The sequence below is a fragment of the Trypanosoma cruzi genome, genomic scaffold (assembly GCF_000209065.1).
Source record: "Trypanosoma cruzi strain CL Brener 1047053516699 genomic scaffold, whole genome shotgun sequence".
Lineage (NCBI taxonomy): Eukaryota > Euglenozoa > Kinetoplastea > Trypanosomatida > Trypanosomatidae > Trypanosoma > Trypanosoma cruzi.
Genome location: NW_001849572.1, coordinates 236,611 through 255,545, shown reverse-complemented (window position 1 = coordinate 255,545; position 18,935 = coordinate 236,611). Strand labels below are relative to the sequence as shown.

The following is an 18,935-nucleotide window of genomic DNA, read 5'->3' as shown; positions in this document are numbered from 1 at the left end:
GGTGTGCGCCGTGCCTCACTGTGAGTGTGAGACGCCAATCCGTCGGGGAAGAGAGAAGTAAAGCGCAGCGCCGTGGATTTGAATTCGACCCGTCGCTCTTGTTGCGGCCGCCTTTTTTTTTTTTTTTGCGGTGCGACGTGGATGGCGTTGCCTCTGCGTGCGTTGTGCTGCAGGATTTTCTTTTCCATGTCTTTGCCCTTTTGTGTGTGGAAAAGTTGTGGGAGGGGAAATGTGAGCGGGAGAGTGAGCGTGGGTGGCTGCCAGCCTCGCCCCGCGCATTGGGGGCTTCCATGGAAGTGGATTTGCTTGACGGCTTTTCGCGGCAGCCAGGGCGTAGCGAGGAGGATGGGGAGGGTCTGTTGTGAGCAGAAGGAGGATGGACAGGACAGTCCCCTTCCGTGTCCTTCCCCGTGTCGTTGGCAGCACATACTGAGAGCGTAAATTTGCGCGAGTGCGGGATGAAAGGTTTATGCCGCTTTGTGCGTGCTACTCAGTCGTCGTCATTGCAGGCTGTCGTCACGCTGCGTTGTGGTGCGGTGCCGTTTGATGAGGGGGGGGCGCGATGCCACGGCTGCTGCGCACCACGACCATTTATTGCCTCTGCACCGTCATTGTTGTTTTTCAGTTTGTGTGAATTTTTTCTGCGCTCGCATAATATTTTATTTTGCTTCACGGTGAATTTGTTGTAGGAGCTTTGGTTTTGGTGCCTGCTTCACGGCGCTTCGCCTTGTGTTTCGGTTGCGGTGCTTCCACGTGGTGCCAAAGCATTTGATGGGGTGTTTGCCCTTCTTTTTGCGCCCTGCAGCCGACCCTGTTTGGCCATGGCGGCAGCAGTGGGATCTGCGACTGCGCGCTTGCCGTGCGTGTCTCATCTTTTGCCGTTGCTCCCTCGTTGTGCTGGTGAGGGAGGAGACGAGCGACTGCGTCGGTGAAGTTGCGCCCCCAGTGGGAGAGGGAAGGCGCCGACCGCTGCTGACGGCGACGGTCTTTGCTGCAGGCGATCTGACGGGATGACGTCACCGGTGTCACAGTTAACCGAGATGGATGAGGGCCGCGCTGCGTCTCCCACCACTCTCTTCATCCCCTCAGCCCGCTGCAGTCACACGCCACACGCACCGCAGAGCAGCGGCGCGACCACCATCCGGATGTCTGTGAGCCAATCGGAATGTAAAATTAGTGTGGACCCTTTTCCCCGTGTTTGAGTGCCGCCGTGCCTCTTTATTTTTCTTTGTTGTGTATGCCGTGCGCGCATGTTGCCGCTGCCTGCTGTGCAATGCCGACTCGCGTGAACGAGAAGCGATGCTTTGACTGCTGGCGACCGGCGAGCTCTCCACTCCACTTACGCACCACCACCAACAGCACCTTTCGGACGCGCTTGATGGCTGGCGGTCGTAACGCTGCCACGTGGTCTGCCTCGGCTCTTGTGTGTCGTGCACGGCATCGGGACCGCCCTGTGATGCAGCCATTCGGCAACAGGAGCGGTGCCAGTGGTCATGTGGCTTTTTGCCGGGGTTCCGCCACTCGGCACGGTGGCTGTACGGGGCTGTGTGGGCGGTGGGAGGGCAATGGTGTCACTGACTTGATTGCGTCTGCGCGGCTTTGTGTCGGCGGCTGTAATGTAATGGCTATTGTGTATGACCGGATGCCTCTGCGTGCCACTGTGTTTGGTTACTGTTGTTGCTGCCTTTTATTCTTTTTTGACGAAGTAGTTAGAGATACTTTTGCTTGACCAGCACAACTATCGTTTCAAGGTGTTAGGGATTACTTGCAGTATTAGGTTTAGTAGCAGTAGTGGGATAACGATCTGGCGGAATCGTGTCACTGGATTTGCCATCTGTAGGAAGGGATTTTGAAAGCTGGAATTATGGTCGACGGGGCGGGTGCGACACACCACGACGGCCCTGTTGGTACTTGTCTGGGTCGGTGGATGCGGTCTGCGGTGGGCGTGTGTCCGCGCAGCCGGCACCGTGTGCAGCGCAGGGTCATTGCGGCTGTGCGTGTGGCGCTGCTTGTTGTGTTGGCGCTGGTTGCGGCGGCGTGGATGCCCGCAGTGCATGCGGTGGTGTTGCGACTGCGGGGCGGCACGGTGGACAGAGCCATCACGGTTGGCCGCGCCGTGGACACGGTGCTGATGGACGGCGTGTCCATCACGAACGGCGTGGCTGTTGTGTTCGACGTTGCGGCGATGCTTTCCGGCGCACTGCACATCGAACTGAGGAACTGCGTGTGCGACGGCGGTGCGCAGATCTACGTGTGGGGCTACAGCGGTGAGCCGGCGAGTGACCGGAGCCTGGAGGTGAGCGTGAGCGGGCTGTCCGGCGAATACTGCTCGCTTGTGTTTGTGCACAACCTGCCGGCACACACGAACGTGACGGTCCGTGACTCGACGATTGTGACGGCGGGGCCGATGCACCACTCCCAGCTGAGCGGGCTGACGGACGCGGTGGCGGCGCCGCTTGTGCTGCACGCGACGTCGCTGTTGCAGTCGCAGCTGCGTGTGAGCAACACTGTGCTGAGGTCGTTGCAGGCGGGCGGGTCGGCGGTGTATGTTGGCGGCGACGTGGACCTGCTGTTGAGCGCGGTGGTGCTTGACGGCGTGTTGCTGGAGGCGTCGGGCGGTCCGACCGCGTCCGCGTTGCGTGTGTCATCCTCGACGCGTCTCAGTCTGCGGAGCCACTCGGTGTTCTCCGTGACGAACGTCTCGGTTGTGAGCAGCGGCGGCGGCATTGTGCTTGGCGAACGCCTCGCGGTGTCCGACTCGGTGCTGCGCTTCGTGGGCGTCGAGGGGTCTGTCGCGTCGTCGCTGGTGCGCTGCGACGGTGGGACGATCGGTGTCGGCGGGTGGCTGGAGCTGCGCGACGTGTGGGCGGTGGGCGAGGCGTCGTCGGTGGCGTCGCTGTCTGGGGTGACGCTGGGCGGCGGTGCCGTGTCGATTGCGCGCTGCGCTGCCACTGGCGCGACGCTTGTCTCCGGGCTGGCGATCACGAGCGGCGTCGTGTCGGTGCAGTGCAACCGTGCCGGCGGCCGGGTGCTGCAGAGCAGCGGCGACTACCGCTTGGCCGGTCTGCCCTCCGTGAGCGTGGTGCCGTGCGACGGCTGTGCGGCTGCGCTGGCGTGCTTCGATGCGCTGACGGCGTCGTTCAACGACTGCGTGTGCGGCTGCCGTGCCGGCGGCGTGGGCGAGTCGTGCCTGCCGTTCGACGTGCCGCTTGCGAGGGCCGGCGGCGGTGGTGGTGGTTCGCAGGGCTGTGTGAGTGGCGTGACGCTGACGGAGTCGGTGACGGTTGGCGGCGGGCGTGCGACGGTGTGCTTTGACTCGGTGGTGTTCAGCGGACCGATCACTGTGGCGGTGGACCTGCGCTCGATGGACGCGTTCGCTGACGCGCTGAACGTGACGCTGCGCCACTGCGTGCTTGCGGGCGGCGCGCAGCTGCGGATTGGTGGCCTCAGCGAGAGCACGGCGCGCCCGATGCCGCACGCCCTCGCCAACATGACGAATGTGACGTCGCTGGAGGGCACGATTGTGCTGCATGGCGCGATGCCGCTGCACTCGAGTGTGCTGCTGGCGAACTCAACGCTGCGCGCGACGGTTGGCGGGTCGCAGTACGTGGCGACGACCCGTGGTCATGCCAGATTTCGGTACGGCCCCGCGCTTGTCCTGGACGGTGTCCGGCTTCTGTCGACGCGGTTTGTCATGACGCGGTCTACGCTGGTGTGTGGCGGGGGTTCGTGCGCTGCGATCCTCGTGGAGCGCGGTCTTGGCGTGAACCTGTCCAGCGTCTTTTACATGGACAACTGCGCTGTTATGTCGCAGTCGCACGTGATGTACGCTTTTGCGTCGGACCTGCGTGTCAGCGGCGGCTCCGTGTTCTCCATACAGAACAGCTCGTGGGTTGCGCCGAGCACCGAATACGGCAAAGGCGCGTGTGTGTTCAAGGATGTTGTTGTGGATGGCGGCAGCGTGCTGCAGATTGTGTCCAGCACTTTCCGTCTTGGCTTCGCCATGCTCATGGCAACCACGCTGACCGTGACCGGCGGCAGCTGGCTGGTGCACCGCAACAACGAGTTCCGCACCGCCTACGTTGTGTACGTGGCCAAGGAAAACGGCGTGGCGTTTTGCGATCGGAGTGTGTGGTCGATACTTGACAACAACTTCACGTATGGCTCGTTCTCGTCCTTTACATATATGACAACCAAGTGGTCACCACCATCCGACACGCGCCCGATCATCTACGGCGTGTGCAACGAGGCAAGGGGCTCAACAGTGAGGAATTACCAAGAAGAGCTCAATATTGGAGCACCTGTGATGGTGTTGGACTGCGGCGCGTGCACCGTGGACGCCGTGTGCTTCGCTGCGAGGACGAGCAGCATCAGCGGCTGTGAGTGCGTGTGTGCTGCTGGCGGCTACGGTGACACGTGTCTGCCGGCTGCGGTTCCGAACGGTCTTGGGCCGCTCTCGCTCCCTGAATTGAAGGACACGGAGGTCCGCTGCGTGCACGGTGGCAGCATCGACTCTTTGGACGTTCCTGATCCCGGTGTGCGTGGTCTGTGCTTCGTCAACGTGACCTTCACCGCCGCGATTGTGCTGGACCTGTCGTATTTTGACGCGCCACAGCAGACACTCAACATCACGCTGCTGCAGTGCGTCCTCATGGGACTGTCGATAAAGGGGACTGGTGCGCGCGTGCATGTGAACGTGACATCCTCGATGCTGGATTCTGGTGAGCTGGAGTTCAGGGGTGTTTTTGGCGTGAGCTCCCAGATACTGGTGGCGGGCAGTACGATTGTGACGACGTCGGGCCATGCCATTTTATTTGTGAAGTTTACTCTCAGTGCGAATATGACGCTGCTGCTGCTTGACAACTACATCGAGACGAGTAGGTACGCAGTCTATTTATCCAGTAGTGTTGTTGTTGATGGTGGCGGGATTATTGTGAAGGGAAATACGCTGAGGGCAACGAAGGTCGATGACGACGGTGTGGAATCATCCGTTTGCGTTTACGCTGTTGATGTGAAGAACGGCGGCTACTTTGACATAGAGAACAACACGATGAGCGCGGTCAAGGGCGTTATTCTTTTTGGGGATACCACCGTGAGGTCCGCGGGGCTGCTGCGGGTGGCGGACTGCACCTTCGTTGGTGGGACGGAAATTTTTGATTCCGCGCTGGTGTATTTGACTGGCTCGGTGACAATTGAGGGCGGTGCGCAGTGGCGTGTGGAGGGCAACAGCGTGGGTGCAGCCTCAGTATTAACTATTCCGTATTCCTGGCAAAAACTTCAGCTGTCGGGCAGCGGCACCACCGTGGCGCTTGCACACAACCGTCAGGTGGAGGGAAGCGCACTCTTCGCCAAGCTCTTTAAATCGAACACGATTGTTGAGTTACCCGCGCGGTTTGTGGTGGGGTGCAACCTGCAGGGCGATGAGGAGGTGCCGTACGACTATGTGTTTCCGGAGGAAGTGGTGCTGTTCAGGTGTGGCACATGCAACGAGGACGCGGCGTGCTACATGCCCGGGACGGAGTCGGTGGACCGCAGCTCGTGCTCGTGCAGCTGCAAGGACGGATGGCATGGCGTGTCGTGTCTTCCCCTCGAGGTGCCCGACACGGTTGTGCCGCCCGCAGCGGAGAGAGTCGTCGACGGCGACACGAGCTGCGTGGTGAACCAGACGCTGACGAACCTCACGCTGAAGATGTGGAAGACGCACCACTGCTACGTAGGTGTGACATTCAGCGGCGTGGGTGCCGTGCTGACTTTCTTTCTCAACAGCATGCCGCTGCATCTCCCCATTAACATCACGTTCACCGGGTGCACTTTCCGTGAGGGTGCCGCGCTGCAGTTTGTTGGGGGTGTTGGAGCGGTCGAGTCGGCCGGCGTCCTGATCCGCGTGAGCCAAACGGTGATGCGGTCCTCCGTCGTTGCTTTTATACTTGCCCTCCCGCAGCACTGCGACATCGCCGTCACGGAGGTTGATGCGGTGCAGACCTTCGAGGTTGAATTGCCGGGCACTGTGAACAACATGTGGAGCGTATTGTTGCTGGGAAACGTCGTGTTGAGTGCGTCGACGCTGTTGGTCAGCAACGTCAAGGCGCATGCAACGAATCGTGATGCGTTTGGTTTTTACTCCACAGTGACGCTGAAGCTGGTGGGTGGCAGCTCGCTTTACGCGCGGTACTGCAGCTTTGAGGGATACACACACGTGTTCTACGTGCACAGTCTCAGTGTGAGTGACCACTCTGTTTTTGCGCTGCTCAATAATACGATGTTCTCCGGGGTAAGCCTGCTGTATCAGCACCAACGATTCAGCGTGTCGGATCACAGCGTGGTGCGTGTGGTGGGGAACAGCGGCTCCGTGCGCTACGCCATCTATAACGATGTCTTGTGGACTGTTCAGCAGTCAAGCTGGTTGGATTGGCGCGACAACGACGTGGAAGTGGGTGCGATGTTCTACGACACTGAGTTCGCATTTGTGAGCATTGACGGCAGCAGTGTGGTGACGCTGACGGGCTGCAGGATGGGCTTGACGGGGTTGTCGGTATCCTTGCTGAAGCGGGCTGACGCCGGCTACCGGTTCGTTGCTGGGTGTCTGACGGTCGCGGGACGGGAGGTGACGACGGCGGCTGAACTGGAGCTGAACGGCATCATAGGCGTGACGACGGTTGCCGCGTGCGGGCAGTGCACGAAGGAGAGCGACTGCTTTGCCCCGCTGACGACGGCGGTCATTGGCTGCAGGTGTCAGTGCGCTGCTGGAGGGCACGGCGATGTGTGCGTCCCGGCGCCTGTGCCTGCTGGCCCGCCACCGCCGCCGCCGCCGCCACCAGTGCCGCCCACACCGCTGCCACCGCCGGTTGGTGAGTGCATCAGCGACATGGTGTACCCCGAGGTGGCGCAGGCTGTGGGCGGTGGGCTGTCGTGGCTGTGCTACCGCAACGTGACTTTCAGCGGGGGCGGCATGAGCCTGACGGTGCTGGTTGGGTCGATGACGGGCGAGGTGGCGAACATCACGTTCGATGGATGCACGTGGAGGGACGGCGCCGTGCTGTTGCTGTTGGGCAACGCGTACGCCGCTGTGGGGTCGCTGAACATCCTCGTCACCGGCAACACGTTCGATGACGCGCTGCTCAGCCCGGAGGGTGTGTTTCCACCGCACACGAACATCACGATCAGCGGGAACCGCCTCACTCTCACGAGGCTGATCCCTCGGTCGGGGTTTTGCTTTAGGAGGCCGTCGTGTGTTGTGATGAATGGACTGGCGATCAGCAATGACTCCGCGGTGGTGTTCAGTGGCAATGTGTTTCAGAGCGTGACGGCATTGTCAAGCGCCATTTACGTTATCGGATCTGCGTTGAGGGTGTCGTGGCACTCCGTGTTTGCGGTGGTGGGCAACACGTTTCATATGGCTGGTGGTGACAGTACGCTGATATATCTTGAAGGGTCTAGCCAATCCTCATCGCTGAAGGTTCTGAACAACTCTGCAGTGGTGATCCGAGGCAACGTTGGTTTGAGGCCGGTGATGTACTTTTTATTAGTAATTTCGGCATTACGTGTGGAGTCTCGGTCAGCGGTTGTGTTTCAGGGCAACGACATACAGGGAAGCTCGGTTGCGTTCTTTCCAACCTACCCTTCCTACATCTACTACAACTCCTGGCTGCAGCTGAGCGGCAACCTCTGCCGCGTGTCTCCATCAGAAGCCTTCCTCTTTCTGAACCCCACTGTGCATCTCCGCGACTCCACGGTGTCTTTGTCTGGCAACCGGTTTATGTCCAGCACGGTCACGCCAACAGCTCTGCGGATATCCACGGGGTCCCGCGATATCACAAATGGAGCGATTGTGGCTGCGTGCAACACTGTGAACGGCGAGGAGGGAGTGGAATACAGTGTTCCGTCCGTGTACAATGCCGCATTCCTGACCTGCAGCGACCCATGCACCCTCGCAGCGTCGTGCTTCTCTGCGTACACGACGGCGGCCTCGAGTGATGGCTGCGCCTGCACCTGTGCGGAGGGCGGCCATGGCGATGCGTGTCTGCCCGTCGCTGTTCCCGAGCCACCGAGCACCGACGGCGCCGACCTGTGCGTGCGGGACGTGCGTGTGGATGTGGAGGTGGACGTCGGTCTTGGGACGTCGGTGGTGTGCTACGTTGGTGTGACCTTTGCGGCGGACGTCGTGGTGGACGCGGAGTCGATGTCGGGGAGCGTGCGCAACGTGACGCTGGCGAACTGCACGTTTTTGGACGGAGCGAGCCTGTACGTTGTCGGGTGGCGGTCCGACTCGCATGCTGGCGAGCGCGCCGATGTGTTGATCCGCGGGCTTGAGTCGCGTTCTGGCGGCGGCGTGGTGGTGGCGAACCGATTTCCGCTGGGCTCGCGCGTCACTGTGGTGGACTCGGTGCTGATTGCAGAGGCGCGTGTTGCGTACCGCGGCGACTACGACCTTGGCGATGTCTCCGCGTGCCTCGTGTTGCACAACGTGAATCTGACGGGGTGTGTGCTGACCATTGCGCGCACGCACGTGGCGGCTGTGTTCCGCGACGCTGTTGGCGTGTTGGTGGTTGGTGGTGTGGCGCTGCATTCGCGCGGTGCGCTGTACGTGGACGGGCTGTCGGTGCAGACGGCGCTGGGGCTGTGCGTGTCGGTGGAGGGCGGCGTTGCGGCCAGCGGCGGCTCCGTGGTGGCGTTTGTTGACAGCGACTTCCTGCTGTGCAAGCACGCGTTGTCTGTGCGTGGGGCTGTGAGCGTGTCGGGCTCCGCTGTGGCGCTTGTGCGGAGCGACTTTGTGTCGACGGAGGACTACGCGGTGGCGATTTATTCGACGGTGAGCCTGGCTGGAGGGTCGATGCTGCTGACGAAGGACAACGTGCACGACGGCGTTTCGAGGGAGATGCTCTACGCTGCTGGCGCCGTGACCGCTGCTGAGAGCACGCTGAGCTTCGTGCGCAACCGAGCGCTGCTGCCGCGGATGTTGTCGGTGAGCCTGTCTCTTGCGGCTGGGGCGCATTTGAGGGTGGCGTGCAACTACGCTGGTGGACGTGTTCTGTCGACGGCGGAGGAGTACGCAGCGGCTGGATTTGGCGACGCTGGGAGCATCGACGTTGCAGGGTGCGACGCCTGCGACAGGGACACGCACTGCTACGCGCCCGGGACGGCGTCTGCGAGCATGAGGAACGGTGTGTGCGTGTGTACGTGCGGCAGCGGCGGGTACGGCGAGGCGTGCGTGCCTGTGGGTGCTCCTGCGCTGCCGCCTGCTGCGGGCACTGCGTCGAGTGTGTTTGTCCGCGAGGGCATGACGGTGCGGTCGGTGTTCGTTGTGCCTGCCGGCGTGAGCGAGGTGACGCTGCGCCACGTTGTGCTGGACGGCGTGAGTCCTGTGCTCTACGTGCCGTGGATGGCGCGGGACGGCGTGCGGATCGTTGTGCAGAACGTGTCGCTGCGTAACGGCGCCGTGCTGTACGTGATGGGCGGTGGAGCGCTGCGCGGTGCGGGTGCGGCGGGGAGCGACGAGAGCGGGCCGGTGGAGCTGTCGGTGTGCGATGTGGAGGCGCTGAACGGTGCGCTTGTGCTGACCGGCACGTTCCCCGCGGGGTCTGTGCTGACGGTGACGGACTCCCTGCTGGTTGCCACGAGGTCGACGCCGCTTTCGTATCTTCTCGGCTCGCGGTCCTCGCCGTACGCACCGGTGCTGGTGCTGTCGGGCCTGCGGCTCGTGCGGTCTGTGCTGGTTGTCTCTGGCGTGGCCCTCGTGACCGTGGTGACTGGTGGGCGGACGGTGGTGGTGGACGGCGCCGTGCTGGAGCTTGTCGGTGGCGGTGTCGCGCTGGACGCGGCTGTGCTCGGTGGCGAATATGCGTTGTACGCGAGTGCGCGCGTGGTGGCGTCGGGGGGCGCTGTGCTGCGCGTGTCGGGGAGCCAGGTGTACGCCGCGCATGGGCTGGTGTTCGACAGCGGGGTGGAGGCCAACGCGTCCGCCGTCGTAGTGAACGACAACGCCGGTGCGCTGACCGATGGTGCGCTGCTGGTGCTGCGGGGGTCGGCGTCGTTTGTGTCTGGGTCGTGGCTGTCGGTGCGCGGCAACAGCATCAGCGGCAGGCTCCTGTCGGTGCCGTCGTACCCGCGCAGTGTGGACCTTGTGCAGAGCACGCTGACGCTCCACGGGAACGCTGGCAGTGGGCCTCTCTTGATGGACGGCACCGTTGCGCTTGTGGGCGCCGGGCGAAAGTTCGTTGTGGGGTGCCTGACGCTCAACGGACAGGCGCTGCGGCCTATGGACTACAGGTCCGCCGGCATCATCGGGGAATTCCGCCCCGTGGCGTGTGGCGTGTGTGACGCCGACGTGTGCTGCTTTGCTGCTGCGACGAGGACGATGTCGGGGTCGTGTCGCTGCCGCTGTGCTGAGGGCGGGTACGGGCGCGACTGCCTGCCGGTGTACCTGCCGCACGTGGACGGGTGCAACCGCACGCCCGCTATGCCGCCGCTGAGCCACACGGCGACGCTGACGGAGACGCGCAGCCCGACACCAACGTGGACGCCAACTCCGAGCCTGAGCGCGACGCAGTACTGGCCGACGCGGCACGGGCCGACGGAGACCCTGCAAGTGACGGAAACGGTGGCGCTGTCGCCCACGCGTACCCCGACGGCGTCGGTGAGCAGCACGCTGTGGTGGAGCGACGTGGCGTGCCCGACGCTTGCAGTGACGACGACGGCGGCTGGTGGGAGCCTGACGCAGAACGACGTTCGCGGCGGTGGGAGCGCCGTCCCGACGCGGCTGATGGTGGTGCTGCCGCCGCCGTTTCGATGGGCACGCGACCCGCAGCTTGGCACGCACCTGAGCTTTGTGCCGGTGTCGACGGCGCAGCCTCGCGGGTTTGGCGGTCCGTGGGGAGCGATGCTGCGCAACGCGACGTGGGTGCGCAACGCGACGAATCCGTCCACCGTCCTGGAGCTGGCTGTGCCCGTGCACCGCGGTTACTTCATTGCTGCTGACGAGACGATAGTCATTCGCTGCAACGCTGTGGCGGTGTCCGGCGGCTGCAAGGGTGTGCTGCTTGGGTCCTTCACGATTAGGTCGAACACGCTGCCCGCCGCTGCCAGCGCCCTCTCGGCGGTCACCGGCGTTGTTGCGGGTGCGACGGCTGTTGCCGTGGTGGTGACCGGCGGGCTGGGCTCCATCCTGGAGATGCAGGCGCTCGGCGTGTTTGCGAGAATGTCATGTGCCTCGGCGCAGGAGCGTGCGAGCGCCGTTGCGCTGCCGTACTTCCTGTCGGTGTTCGCTGCCCTCGACCCGCTGTGGATGGTGGTGGGCAACGCGCTGCTCGCCGCTGTGTTCGGGTGCGTGCACTGCGGTGTGACGGCGGCCTTCCAGCGGTGGCGCGGCGTGGACGCGGCGAGTGCGTGGGCGGCGATGCGCTTCCCGAGCCTGACGTACGTCGTGGCGCACGCGATGCATCTCGGCATCTTCTTTGGCTCCGTGCTCGCACTGGCGATGCCCGGCGCCCGCGTGCAGCACCGCGTGGTTGGTGTCGTTGGCGTGCTGTACGGTGTGGCGTTCCCTGCTGGCGTGTGCTACTTCATTGCCCGCCACACGGGCGCGAGCTTCGCGAAGTACTGGCAGTTTTTGAGGAAGCCGCTGCACGAGCGCCTGCTCTACCCCGTCGGGTATTGGTGCCCCGCGGCGCAGCAGCGGATGTACGGCGGCATGCTGACGAACATGAGGGGCAGCCACGTGTACTGGTGCGTGTTCCAGCTGTCGGCGCTGTGCGTGGTTGGCCTGATTGCTGCTGTGCACCCGCCTGCGGGAGGCTGCCACGTCCAGTACTTCTGCATGGCGGCTGTGCTGCTTGCGGGTGCGGGCGTGGTTGCCTTCACGAACATGATGCGCTCGTCCTTCCTGACGGTGATGCACACTGCGAGCTTTGTGCTGCTTGCGGCGCTGTGCCTGGTGAGCGCGGCAAACCACCTTGCGCCGAGCGACGGCGGTGCGAGGGCGTACGCGGCTATCGTGCTGCTGCTGACCGCTGTGCTGCTTGCGGTCACTGTGTACAGCGTCGTTGTGTGGTACGCGGAGGATCACCACTGGCAGGAGCTGCGCGAGCCGCGGCGTGGTGGGCTGGAGGCGCTGCTGCGCGATGACGAGGATGGTGACGAGGAGACGCAGAAGCCCCACGAAATGAATTCATCGTCGTACGCATCAGGCACCACTGTTGCGTCGTCGTACCGACCACCCGCACCGCCGTTGCAGCCCATGGCCGGTGACATCCGCTCAGACGCTATGAGCCTGCTCGACCGTGCATCCAGTGCGAGCCGTATGATCGATTACGCCGCCATGTGACGTACACCAAGTGGAATTGGTAAATATGCGGTGCTTGAGGGGCCACGGATGTGCTGCACACCACAGCCAGCCATCGTTAACAGCACCGACAGTTTTGTTGGTCGTTGTTTCTATCGACTTGTTTCTATTTTGAGCGGGTGCTTTCAGGAGTTTTTCCCGTTCCGCGATGACTGTGTGGAAGGGGATTGAGTTGTTGCTCTTGTTACTCCTGATGTTGTGTTGTATCGGAATGTAATTTCATGGAGTTGCGTGCGCGGAACTCAACGCTCATTTTGTGCAATGGAGGAAGGATCCAGCGAACCGCCTAGTGGAATTAATGAATTGCAGCTCTGCCTTACCGTGGATTTACATGCAGGAGGCGTTACGGCTCTCAGAAGCAAAGCGGCGACGGAGTAGTAGCAGGGCTCCGGGTTTCCAGGAACGTCTTTGAGCGGGATTATGTATTGGGGCGCGACGCATTGCCGTGATTCCAGCCTGTTTTGGTGTGGCGATTGCACGGGGTGATCGATGTCTCTTTAGCGGTGGAGTGACGGACCAAGCCATCCCAGTCACGTTCCACGCTTATCCTCGAGCGCGCCTCATTCCACAGGCAAGGGATATCGTCGCGGATTGGCCGCGCTGGTACGGGGATGCCTCCACGAGGAATTGCTTTTTTTCCCAATTCCCTTCCGGCCGTGCGAAATTGATGCACCACAGCCGATACAGAGGAGTGCGGTGTTAGCATGAAGAGTACGATATTCGCCGAGACTTTTTCCACGGCAGCGTGCGTCTATGCGACTTCTCGTTGAATCGTGGAAGCACGCGAGCACACGTCGACGGTTCTGGATCACCTGGCGACTCACATTGTGGACGTACCCCTTTTTTCCCGCCCGCAGCACTGAGTAGCGCACACACGAATGCAGTTTGCCTTTGGCCACTGCGACATACCCAAGAACGAAGCATGCGATGCATAAGCCAAGGAGGCGTCCGACCTCGCACAGCTCACAGGCACATGGAGCACCGGCATCGTCGCACTGGCCGAACGTATTATTCGTGCCCGACAGCTCAGGGCCGAAACTCGCCGCTCCACTGTGTCAGGCGACTGGGAACCGACGCGCACGGACGCCACCCTCACTCGTGGGGAAGAGGCTGCACCAGCCTGCTTTCGCTCCGGAGTTTTGCACACAATACGGATGGCTGCTACGACCACTGCAACCCGCCACCCCACGCACGTGCCGTTGGTGCGGCGCGGATGCCGCACAGCAGGCACGCAAAGAATTTCGCACGGAAACGCCTCCTCCTCCCGCTGGACTCCACCCCGCCACGATCCGACGCCCGGCAGACTGCCCGGTGCGTGGCAAGCACTGCAGCTGCCGCACTATTGTCGTGACGCACATGGTTAACGCCCATAGCATTACGCGCTCCCAGGCGCTGTGGAAAGTTAACTTTCCCGGTGAGTCGGAACCGCCAGAAATCCCACCGGAACAACCGCCCAGCACTTGAGCGAGGACGAGAGCGAGAGACGGCACACCGATCGCACCTCCGCCACAGACCGCACAGCCCAGGCCGAAGCCACTCTCATGCAGTTTCCGCACGGCGTCGTACGAAAGGCAAGCCGGAATCGTGTTTTATCCTCAGCACTTCCACAAGCAAGAGTTCCCCCGACAAATAGGAGGCGCTGACAGGAATATGACGGTCTGACGGCATCCACCCCGTTCGAATGCACGTACTGTGAATTCGGGGCTCAAGCGAAAACGGGACCACCATCCCGCATACGAGCACACGAGCGCTCCAGCACAGAGCCACAGTCGGCACCGAAGAAGGAAGCAGTCCATAAATGCCCTTGATGCGACAGGCAGGCGGGCAGTGCCGGGGGATTGACCACCCACACCCGGCACAAACACCCGACAGAAAGAAAGTCGTGACCCTAAAAATGGAGATTGAATAACCACGCGCTGCAAAGCTTGAACCTCCGCATGAAGAACATCAAACCCACACAGAAACCCCGCCTCTGCACAGGAGGAGCATACCATCGAGAAACAGTGCACCGTGTGCCTAAAATGGCACGCACACATGCGTTGATGAACGTCACGCTGTCGCCGATTTCACGACGGCAGAGAGGTCAGGCCGCCGAGAAGGCGCACGTTGCCCGGTGACGACAGCCCGATGGGATCCCCACCAGTTTAGCTTCGCCGTCCAGCATGCGGGTTTCCGTGCCACAGCAATGCCTGACTGACCCGCTACCGCACGGCACGCCACGGGCATCGACCGGACATTGTGGAAACCGGCCGACCGGAACTGTGCGGAGAGGCAGCTCGGCATTTACTCCGCTGCCCGGCTCTGCAGGCACCCAGAAAAAAGCATGGAGCGGACATTGGAGAGGTGAGGAAGCCGTGCTTCACGGAAATATTGGTGTGGTTCCACTTTGAATTGGAAGGTCTCTGCCCGGCAGTACCTCCGCGCGGCGAGAAGGCACGAGGCCCCTCGCAGATGCGGCAGGCCGTATTTGCTCCTGGCAGGCTGTTCTCTTCTCCCTTTTTTTATTTATAGCATCCATGTTTGGTTGGTTCTGTGATTTGTTGTTTTATTGATTCTTGGCGGCAACGGATTATCGAGCCACCGCGCTATCCCCGGGGCGGGTGCGTAGCGGTGGTGTTTGCTTCACGGCCTCCGCTGCGGCTCCCAATTCGGGTGCCGGGCTCTCTTTTAAATCTCTGATCGTTGGGCGGACATGCTCTGCGATGGTGGCCGGCGTGTGGGACTTCGTATTTATTTTAGGAGACACGAGGAATAGTAGTAACAGTATATATATATCAAAAGCGCTGAATAGATATTCATACCGATATCTACATGCCTATCTACATACATATGCAGCCAATAAAATAGCAATTCAATAAACAAGAAACCAAGCAATCTGTCAATTTGTAGGAGAGAGAAGGGATACATCCATATCTATACAGATGCATCAATGAATAAGAATAAAGTAGCGTTTTGATACTCATACCCATATCGATATATCTATACATTGATCAAAGCTTATTTTCGTATATATATCCCCCTCCATATAATTTTCCCACCGTTCTGTCTTATTTGTGGCATTTTGCTTCCGTTATGTTATGTATTCTTCTCCCGTGAGTTTATTCTTACTCTTTTAGAGCGCATAGGCATTCCGTCCCACGGACAGGGTTTCATATGGACTGAAGCACCCCATCGGACAAAAGTCGCAAGGGGTTTGCGAAGCCCATCCCAATTGAATGATGGTTGCTATCTTCTTTGATCTCCTGAGGAGCTGCGACGTGTGAGTGCGTTGCCCCCGACACCCAACACAATGACAACTTTCAACGAGCAGTTTGCAGGCGCATTGTGCAGTTTTCTTGAGGTGTAGCCCACACCCGTATTTTGGGAGTGAATGCACGGTGTATCTGTAGGGGATGCTGAGGGTGGCGTCAGCGAGGCATGGGACAACATGTACTCCGGAACAAGTGTGTGGCGTTGGCCAGAGGAGGTCCTGTGCCAACGGCATCACTGATTGATAGCCAGTGATTTTGGGGCTGGGAGCTTCTTTGCTTTAAGGAATGGAACGGCGCTGGCTGACCAGGTGCCACTCGCTATCTAATCTGTCCTGGATGGGGCTTAAGAGACGATGCGGGCGCATACAGAGGGGGGAAAGAAAATAGGACATTGTGTGGGCATGCACGTGGACGTGTCAGAGGGTCACAATATCCCTCAAGAAGTGTGGAGCCCCCGAATTGATGTTTCGATTCTCCTGAAAAAACTGCCTGGGGTGGAGGTGAGTGCGCTGACTTCCTTTTTAACAAGTTTTCCTTCACCTGACAGGCTGCGCAGCTGACGCGGAGGGACATCATGCGCACCTGTTTCCGGCGGGTGCGATGCTGTTTCCCACATTTGAGGGCGATTTCCCCGATGATGCACTCTGCCATCCTCACTTGTTTTATTTGACGACACGTCGCAACGCGGGGTTGGTGCTGAGCGACGAAGGCCTTCCGTCTCGGTTGGTACCCAAACGGAGAGTCCATGAAGAGGCATGCTGCTCGCGGTTGGTTGATGCTTGGCCTGGGAGGAGTCTGAGTGCCACCGTGGAGCATCTCTCATTCGCCTGATTGCAGAGCCCTCTACACATTGCACAGGCCTCGTGCTCCTGAGTAATGCCGATAGGGCGGATCGCATGATGGTGTTTTATTGCTGGAAGGCACCGTGAGGAGGAAAAATATTATTTATTATTTCTTCTTCCTGGACGAGACGAATCCGTTCTTTGATTGAAGTACGAATGCCTTGTCGCAGTTCTTTTCGACTGTTGGTGGCTTTGGTGTTTATTCCAATCAATGGCTCTCACTGGCGGCTCCAAGGCCTAATATCGACTGGTGCCGTCGTTCTTGGGCCCACTTTGCTTGGCCCATCAACTGTTTGTGCAACTGGACAACAAGTTCTCTGTGGGCGTGGATCATTTTTTGCAGAATATGGCCACAACGGCTGCTGAGTGGGCTGGTGGTTGTTGCGTCCTGTATGACGATGTTCTTGCGGATTTCACTCTGTTGCGTGTAAGTGATGTTACATCTGTGCCTCGTTGTGTGGCAGAGGCCTGAATCAACGGAGGATAGAGTGTTGTGATGAATTAGGGCACAGAGAACCCTCGTGTTGCTCATCGTTATGCTCGTTTTCACTGCGAGCCTCGACGTGGGAACATTTTATTTTGTGCGGTATGGAGAGCACTCATCCGGCGGCATATTGCCATGTGGTGGTCTCCGGTTCAAAGGACCCTGTGGAATACTTTGTGAGGGTGAAGGGTGATGGCAGGACCGTCGTGCCGGCACAGACGGAGACGAGAACAGGGTGGTTGATGTGCCCTGCAACATTGCGCTCCCAATTGCGTCATTGGATGCGTGCAGGGCAGGTGGCTCTCCGGTGTTTGTTTGCTTCACGGCCAACCCGCTGGCCCATTCTGAAGGGCATTCAAGAGCATTCGTCCTCTGAGGGTGTTTCTGCTGGGTGGTCCGCACACTGCAGTGTCCGCTCCATTGGGCCTTTTCTTTGGTGAGAGGATGGTCTGTTGCACTTCTTGGACTCCTGTGGAGGGGGAGGGTCATGGGGCAACATGCCCACCGCTTCGGTGTTGGCGCACCGCGTACTTGTGGCCGCGTTACGCAGGAGGCACAATCATCTTTTGCAGGATGAAAGCAACGTGTTCTTGTCCCTTGCCAGCAATGCACGGTCTTCTTGTTATGTTGTTCGGGTGTTTCTGCAGGACAACGAGTTTGCAAATGGTTGCGAGGGATGTGTGGCTGCAGAGTTTGAACGCCGGTTTTTTTTTTTTTGACGGGCGGTGTTGAGGAATTACAGGCGCTTGCAGATTTCATTGTCAATGTGAGGGCAGGTGTTTCAGCCACCCGAAGCGCGGCTGTTGGGAAGACGAGTTTTACTCTTGCGGTGGAGGCAGGCGTCAAAGAGGCAAATGTGCGGGCTCGCCACCCTACTTTCTGTACTGTTTTGCTGCGACGACTGGATCTGATCGCCAGCCACATTGAGCCCTCGCCATGTGGCCGCAACGTTGTCTCGAAGGGGTCGAGAGGCCGCAGGGCACGGCAGTTGCATTCATCCGTGGAAGTGTCAGGGGGGAAGAAATGCGAGCCTTTCGGCATCTAGCATCTCGCTGCATTTTGATGCCATATTTGGTGAGTCCGTGGGTACTGTCTGGTGCTCCTGCCTTTTACTGGATGATTGGAACTGCTGAGATGTGGAGGGTATTTGCTGCATCTTCTTTGGGTACCTTTGTCGCACGCCGTGTTCGAGACGGTTTTCGATTGCCGCATTGCATGGGGTGCTGCAAGGCGGTGCTTTATGCCACGCGATTGTGTTGTGGGTGCCATGTGGTGGAAATATTTGACGTCGTTGAGGTGCCCTTGGAGGGTGGAGGTGGCGATCCTCCGGCGCGGGTGATCACTGACAGGTTCACACGCCCCTTTGAATTTGCTGTCCCTTCTTTGTACTTTCATGAACTGACCGCGGATATTGCAGAATATATTCAGGTTGCTGCGGTGCTCCATACATTCAAGGTGTTGTCCTCCGCGCCGTCAACCTCGGCAGCTGACCGACCGGTCTCTTTGAAAGGATTCGGGAGGAGGATCCGTTTAATTTGTTTCACGGCTGGAGTCACTTCCTTCATTTCTGTCAGCTAGACACGCCCACAGCGTCACATTGCTGTTTTTCCCTTCCTTCAATGGGGGGAAAGGGTGATGACGAACCTTGGGAGACAGTGGCTCGTTTTGTTTCATCGCCGGGGATCGTTCAGCGGCAGTTGATGCATCAGCCCTTCCTGAGGGTTGGCGACAAAAACTCTGTGGCTGAGACGATTTGGATGGGAGTTCACTGGGGCAAATTATGTGCCTTATTTCCGTGCTTATGCCGATGGGATGCAATTATGTGGCCCTTCCTGTGATGCCTCGTGTGTGTCATGACACTACATTGAGGAGAGCACGAGGTGCTATTGGCCGTGCTATTTTGTCAGACGCCACGGCTCTTTTCGGGTGTGTGATTCGACTGTGTGGTGGGTCTGTTGAGGCGGAGGACGTGGATGAGCCGCGCTCACCCGACTGCTGCGCCTCACTTTTCTGAACGTCTT

At 60.0% G+C, this 18,935-nt stretch overlaps 1 protein-coding gene and 1 pseudogene across 1 annotated transcript, besides 2 other annotated features; both read left to right on the top strand.

Annotated features, from left to right (window-relative positions):
* Window positions 1–18,935: part of a sequence feature (areas not merged during assembly with more than two copies in the genome that could not be assigned to a particular haplotype) that runs on past both edges of the window.
* Tc00.1047053508163.190 (dispersed gene family protein 1 (DGF-1), putative) lies at window positions 1,865–12,319 on the top strand (the record flags this gene model as incomplete). The annotated part of the gene is made up of 1 exon (XM_816342.1): window positions 1,865–12,319. The coding sequence occupies one exon, from the start codon at window positions 1,865–1,867 to the stop codon at window positions 12,317–12,319; it is 10,455 nt and encodes a 3,484-aa protein (XP_821435.1).
* Window positions 6,791–6,844: a microsatellite.
* Window positions 15,415–18,675, top strand: Tc00.1047053508163.181 (annotated as a pseudogene).